The sequence below is a fragment of the Siphateles boraxobius genome, unplaced genomic scaffold (assembly GCF_051911475.1).
Source record: "Siphateles boraxobius isolate OS27281-9 unplaced genomic scaffold, OSU_SipBor_1 18, whole genome shotgun sequence".
NCBI lineage: Eukaryota > Metazoa > Chordata > Actinopteri > Cypriniformes > Leuciscidae > Siphateles > Siphateles boraxobius.
Genome location: NW_027508788.1, coordinates 180,334 through 187,638, shown reverse-complemented (window position 1 = coordinate 187,638; position 7,305 = coordinate 180,334). Strand labels below are relative to the sequence as shown.

At 39.0% G+C, this 7,305-nt stretch overlaps 1 protein-coding gene across 2 annotated transcripts in view; it reads right to left on the bottom strand.

Moving 5' to 3' along the window:
- Window positions 1–956: 956 nt before the first annotated feature.
- The window catches only part of stxbp1a (syntaxin binding protein 1a), a 34,232-nt gene continuing 27,883 nt past the window's right edge, over window positions 957–7,305 (bottom strand). Inside the window, exons 18-20 of one of the 2 annotated variants that reach the window (XM_077232728.1) lie at window positions 6,829–6,983; window positions 5,289–5,446; window positions 2,452–2,665 (exon numbers count right to left, since the gene is read on the bottom strand). In XM_077232728.1, coding sequence (XP_077088843.1) covers window positions 5,337–5,446; window positions 6,829–6,983 — 265 coding nt within the window. In that variant the 3' untranslated portion in view covers window positions 2,452–2,665; window positions 5,289–5,336. Of the gene's footprint in view, window positions 2,666–5,288; window positions 5,447–6,828; window positions 6,984–7,305 lie in introns of both variants that reach the window. The other variant, XM_077232729.1, reaches the window with a different exon arrangement.

The following is a 7,305-nucleotide window of genomic DNA, read 5'->3' as shown; positions in this document are numbered from 1 at the left end:
GTACAATGTTTGAACCATTCGGTGCACCTGATCCTCCAGAATGATTCGGTAGTCTTTGGCAGTGACGCAACCATCAAGCACAGTAGGGAATGCCATGATATTGCAGTCGAAACCATCAATGATCCCCCTCTGTGCTTCACTGGGAAGCTTCTTTCAGTCAGAGAACAATATCTTTGGCATTGGCACGAGTGACCAAAGGTTTGGCTATAGCAACCCGACCTTGAATATTGACTCTGTGGTGCTCCGGGCGAACAGTTTTAGTGGAAACAGTTGAGTGAAGGTGTGCATTTAATTCTACAGTGAGTTGTGCAGCTGTGTGTTTTTGTTTTTTGGATACAATCCAGGTTCGTACCCAGACATCCCTTTCAGACAGCTTCCTTTTGCATCAACAGTCTCTCCTGTTGGATGATGTTCATTCTACGTGTTGGTATGCTGACTTTACCCTGGTTAGCCTACTATAGGTCTCGATACACCAAAGACTTGTTGTCCTGGTCACAGATGAGCCAGCAAGACATGTACCAATAGTTTGTCCTATTGTTGACTCTGATATGTCTCCCATTAAGTTGTGTGGATTGCAGCTGTGCTATCGCTCTGCTAATTCACACTCTGCTCATACTGATGGAAAATAAAATCAGATTGCAACCAAGGCCGCACATAAGGCATAAAACCTCCGACACTATATTAGCCAATGAGTCAGTTTTTATTGTCCAGCCCCTGTGCGTTTTATATCAGCTAGAAACTTTAGTATAATCTGCACAGAACAAAAAAGTGATGAAAATGGTCTAAATATTAAAATGTTTTGGGAACCCCGTTATAAATCATACATTTCCATATACCGTAAATCAACGTCATTTTTTTCATATAAGTAAATCTTAGGTTATCATAGTCTAGAGGTGTGATCGGAGGTATAGAGGAAGTCACGTGTAGATACGTCACAAAAATGTACTGATTCTGTATTTGTAATGGAAGCCAATTTATTAGACAGCCTTACTAATTCGGTACACATGAAGTATACTTTAGTTTGTGCTTCAACACTCGCAAACATATAATCCCAGTAAGATCAACAGGTTTAAGACAGACTACGTTCTTATTTATTGATAGTCTCTGAAAAATAAATATAATAGAAATCAATCTAGTCGACACAGCTATACAACAGTAAACACAAAATAGGGGAATCATTTAAAAAATAATAAATAAATAAAAAGAGACCATAGAAGTGTTTGTATCACAGAAAACGCGTAGTGCAATATACAACCTTTCTGCCAAAACAGAGTAAAGAAACCAAAACGTTAAAAAGGGGGATTGCTTTTTGTTGCGAAGCCGTTCACCAGTGGAAGATAAAACATTGCATCAGAAATAAACTACAAGACAGTCAAACAAAAGCTAGATATAACCTATTTTTTGTCCCTGTTTAACTACAGCTACAGCTAATACATCACAAACACAGTGGCTTCACATTGGCAAAGGAAAGTTTTACAACTTCACAGTCAGAAATTTTCACCAGTCAACAGTGAGACGGAAAAACAGAAACATATGGCATACAACAACACGTTACTCAGTGCATGTCCCGGTTAAACATTGTTTACTAACCAATGAGGAGACTTAATTGGACGAGATACAATACTGAAATACAACTGGCCCTTTTTTTGAATTTCTTAAACATCTGCAAGCAACGGCCTTCTTCACACTAAATCATGAGGTCTCTGTAGAAGGAGACGTGAAAAGAAAAGGATATGGAGAGTAAATGCTCCCGGAATCTCGACTGAAGGAGGGATGGCGTTTGCCATCTATGTACAGTGTCTCTTTCACTTTTACAGCTTGAGGCTTTGATCTGTTACTCCTTTGGCCTCCTTCCTCTTCATCACTGGAGTCCCAAAAGATGCTCAATGTTATATTTTTACACATCTTAACATGTTTTAATCCTTATTTTTCAATTTTTTCACACATCAAAAGGGCCACATGGGCCACGTCCATGGCATGCACATCTAAAATGAGACAACAATTAAACCCAAGCATCTAAACCGGGCGTCAGTTCAGCCTTCAGCGTAGGAGGTGATATGCATCATTTTGCCTCACTGGTCTATTTGCATAAAAACCAGTCCCTCCCCCAACCACTTTAAGCCATTAAAAAAAAAACAGTTAAATAAGGAACGAAAGCCAAAAGTGATCTACCTTTTACATATTCTAGCAGGTTCCATAACATACAATATTACATTTGGTACTTTCAGGTTTTTAAATTGCAATTAATAATGAAAAGTCTATCATTTGCATTTTGCATCCATTTTAAAACAGAATACTTGCAGTGATTATTTTATTTCAACATTATTTATACACACACACATATATATATATATATATATATATATATATATATGTATGTGTGTATGTATATGTATATATATATATATATTTATTTATAGAATATTCTTTTTAACTTTAACCGATCATCTATTTTTTTTTTCTTTTTCTCTCAAACAAGATGCATACACAATTTATATAGGAGCGGGTGAGATTTACAGGGACAGATGAAGGGAGGGAGAGGGTAACTGGGCGATGGGGTTTGGGGGGAGGAAGTTATGATTTTAGCTTGTCTGCTCCTCGTCGGGTTTGTTCATAGCCTTGAGAGCGTCCAGAAGCTGGGTGGGGGCGACAACATGGGTTGAACCTGCATAAATGAGCACCGAGGAGAAAAACAAAAAGAAAAAATTAAATATTTGTACATATACTTTAGATTAGTTGTAAAAATGTGTTTTCAGCTATCTATGTACACGCACACATAATATACACTACCGTTACAAAGTTTGGTGTCAGAAAGATTTTTTTAAAACATTTTTTTTAAAGAAATTAATATTCTTATTCAGCAAGGATGCATCAAATTAATCAAAAGGGACAGTAAAGACTTAACTTTGTTACCAAAAAAATTTTTTTTTTTTAAATAGGCAGTACTATTTCGATTATCCACTAACTTGCAACTACATGTCAACTAACTCTTAGAGTATTAGACTATCTGCTTAATATCTAATATCAATGCAGCCTTGGTGAGCATTAGAGACTTCTTTCAAAAACAGTGTGTATATATTGCTTTGAATCTAAAAATATTATTATTACATAAAGATATTTAGCTGAAGACACATTTCTAACACATTACAGATACTGTAAGTTCAAACTATCCAAAAACATTTGTGCACAGGGCGCTAAACCCACTGAAATAATTTCTGATTTGTTGTGCCCTGTGGAACAAATGTTTATTCTACTCCCTGTTAAACTACTTTTTTTTTTTTTAGCAGAGCTGCATGTTTACACTGCAATGCAATAAAAAGATAAATTGATTAAAAACAGTTGATAATGAGAGTAACATTATACCTTTACATTCAGCAACGGTTGCCTGCATTGAATAAGCAGAACTGAATGTGTAGTTGCATGCTTAATTAATAACGCTCAACTAAATGCAAACATGCAGCTTTGCTAATCGCTTATTTAGATACACAATGTGATTTGTAGCTCTTCAACTAGATGAACGGGTCTAAACTAAAGATCCATGAAAACAAACCATATTATTGTTCGATAATGGCTGGAACAGTCAAGAAGTGTTTCATGTTGCAGTATGGGTTAGGACTGGCATACTGCATATGGTGTGATCATTTACAAACACGAAAAACCAACAGAAAAAGGGGGAAATTAAAAGGGATATAGCTTTAGCAGGCTGACACTTGAATGATGGATACTTGCTAGGGTCGATCAATGATCATTCTCGTACTATGGTTTAGTCAGTAAAGGTATATAGAAGGACACTTTGTATTACAGGACCATACTCTTTGCAATTCTTCAGAATAGATCAGTGTTGGGTTAAAGGAATATGCCGGGTTTAATACAAGCATCTGTGTACCACAGATAACAATTTGACTCCATTTGTTTGTAAAAACAGACTATTTGAAAGCAATGCCCTTACAATGAACTCTATGGGGCAAGGTATTCCAAAAGGTTTAAATTAAAAACTAAAATATTGTATATAAACTTGTATGGAAAGGTACACGTATAAAGTTCAAGTCTTACGGCTATACTTTCATGACTGTGTGTATTTGAACATTGTTATGATGCAGTGCCCTATAGACTTCCATTGCAAACATTGTTAAGCTAGTTCTTACAAACAAGTCGCAAGAGCCAGACATAAACTTGTATTTAACCCAAAAAATTATTATAAGAGTGAAGACGACTAGGTTTTATACCAGTACCAGTTACTAATGAGTAATTTATAACCACAAGCCTGCACAGGAATTACAGTGCTGTAATATAAAGTGTTGCTAAACTTGTTTAAAACATCAATTTTAAAGTATCAGTCATAAACCAATAGTCAAATTGACTAATTATGATATATGACTTGGTCAGCTTTATAATTAACTATTTACTATAGTATTTCTTTAATGCAGAAAACAGTACCTGCGGCATAACATGAAATGACATAGTCAGGGCCCAAACGTACCAATAACGTTAAAAGTTTTAAAAGGTTAGTGTTTGGGGGAAGCGTTAGTGCTAAAGCATATCTGAAGAGCACAGCTACATTTCAAGCTTTGGCATCTGCAGAAGAATTATACAGAAAGAAAAGAGCCAGTCGCTCTCCGGCGGAAGTCATTTTAACATATATTCTTTGCAGACGGCCACTTGGTCATGTAGACGTGATGTGAGGTAGTTTGAGGAACTAGATTAAAAACAAAAACAAATTATCCTGCAATTGGCATCCAACAATTACCTCTCCATGGTTAAAAAAAAAAAAAAAAAAGTTAATATGAGTGATTGCCTTGGATTGTTATTCAGAAATAATCGTAATATGGTGAGTTTTGAGGGTAGATTAAATCTGCGGGAAAATGAAGCTTTAAAATTTGGGAGGGCAAATGGAGGAAGCCCTTCCTCTTCGGAAGAGGAGGCTCCATTGAATTAAATGGCGCGTAGTGAGGAGAACGCAGTTTAATCCACCCAACTGAGAGGATGGGGTCAACAGGAATGGGGTCAGGACCCCTACTGCATCTGTCACTCAAAAAGGCTCCGCCCACTGCAGTTCTGAATGGGGCATTCAGCCAGCCAATCAAGACAGATTAATATTAGCTGGTCCCAATAGAAGGCGGAGCCTGGATGAGACTTGCAGGTCAGCTTTTCAGTGAGGCAGGGGCCGGACACCCATCCCTGAGGCGTGGTGGCGTTATAAAACGGTAGAGTGTGGTAAAAGGAGCAAGAAAAGAAAGCCCTTGTGCTGTGGGGGTTCAGAAAGGGTTTCTTTGTTCGGCTGCCTTTACTTTGTCAGAGTGTGATTTCTCTCTCCCACCCTTCCCTCTTTCTCTCTCTCACTCTTCTGAGGGGTCAGGGTCCTCAAAGGACACCTTAGTGGATTCTCGGAAGTCGGGGTGCCGCAGGTCCATTAGAAAATTGGTTGGGGTGAGCAAGTGAGTAGAACCTGCGGAGGAACAAAGGTGGCTTCACGCTCAGAATTAATCTCACACCGCACCTCACGTTCTTTCACCACCGCTAATCTTTATGGGGACAAAAGAGGGTTAAAATCTGTAGATCCTGATGTTTCAGAAATATTAACTTAGAAACCTGACAAAAATGATTTTTGGAAGCTCTGGGTGGATGCATCGTTGAAGGAAGCCTCTGCAACTTGTAGGCCTCATTGTATCAACTAAATGTATCAGGGCTGCCAACTTTTGAGTTTAGCTTGGCGTGAGACTACTCCAACGGGGGGGGGGGGGGTTGGGGGGGGTGGTCTGCACACGCAAGGTCTCTCGCTCGCTTACCTCTGCCGTGCGCGCGGTTTGGAGCACAATATCTTTACTCTAGATTACGGGATATTTAACTAATTTGCGGTATAACTAGTCGATCGCGAGTGGCTCAACAGGTAGATATATAGATAAACTCATCTTTCAGGCATTTTACCTACCGGGTTGACACTTAAGCGTGAGAAATCGGGGGTGTGGCGTGAGAGCGTGAGAATTGGGTCAATTGCGTGTGTCTCACGCTCAATGCGTGAGAGTTGGCAGCCCTGATGTATAGTAACTTTTTCCACAAAGATTCATAATTAGTAGCCAATTGTCTCACTGAGGTCTTTCAACTGCACTGTTCATTTCAGATACTGATAAAGGCCTCTTGCTTGGACAAAATTGTATAACTCGTACAATACCAACAAATAGAAATTCAATGCGAGTTTTCTTCTGGAAAACAACAGACGGACACAGTTTTTTGTTTTTGTTTTTTTGACGTACTTCAGAATTAACCTTTAAAGGGGCGTTCACACTGACAGTAATTTTCAGCGACAGAGTGACCAAAAGCCGATCCTTTTAATGTAGCGAGCATTTGAGAATTTATATGCAAATGTATAGCAATGTAATGCGGCAACTACCAACAGGAGAGCAGACGGTGGAGCTCAAAGTCAGGTAGAAACACCAATTAGCGACTGAATCGATCTCAACGTGAACATCCACAAATATTTGTATTGGCTGCCATAATCCTTAAATGTACGATAAAAAGACGATTCTAAACACAACTGCACATCTTAAGCATAAACCCTATCACACGCACACAAAACAGACACACAGAAGAACTTACGAACATAGACTTATGAACACAGCAGAGGCTCACGACTGCAATTTAAAAGCAGTTAAAACATGACAAGCACAAAATACAAGACAAGAGCACAGGAAAAATAAACAAGACAGATTTGCCAGTCTGATTACACATGTATAGTTAGAGCTAAAGGTATCAATCTAAGGCATTAAAGGGTGGTTGCTTAATAACTCTTGAATTTACAGCGATTTTTAGCAGTATCCTCTGCAGACTCACCAACGATGGCTTCCCATTTGCCATTGGCCTGTGTGACCTCATAAGCACAGCGCATCTCGCTAAAGGACGCGCCCCCGATGACGAAGACCATGATGCGAGGGCCTGTGCGGTACTCTCCAGGGGTTTTATTCTTGTGCCAGTGGCCATATCGGGCACTGCCATGGGAAAAACACATTCAAGCATGTCAACTTCAAGGTACATGTCAACTTTCTTTTTTCAAACAAAAAGATGGAATCAACATTGCTTTTGCATTGTCATTTGAAGGTTTCTGTTGTTGCAGTACCATTTATGACTGCTCTACCTGTTTTACACAATGTTTCGTCTTCGCCACACTTGCCCACTGAATTATGGCATATATCAAAGTATGTACAGCAAGTGTGCCGCACACGTCCTGAAAAGGGAAGCAAAAACATTTTGATCGCCCCCTGGTGGCTGGCTGCAGTCTAGGTTATAAACCCCGCCCTCTCCATATAATCG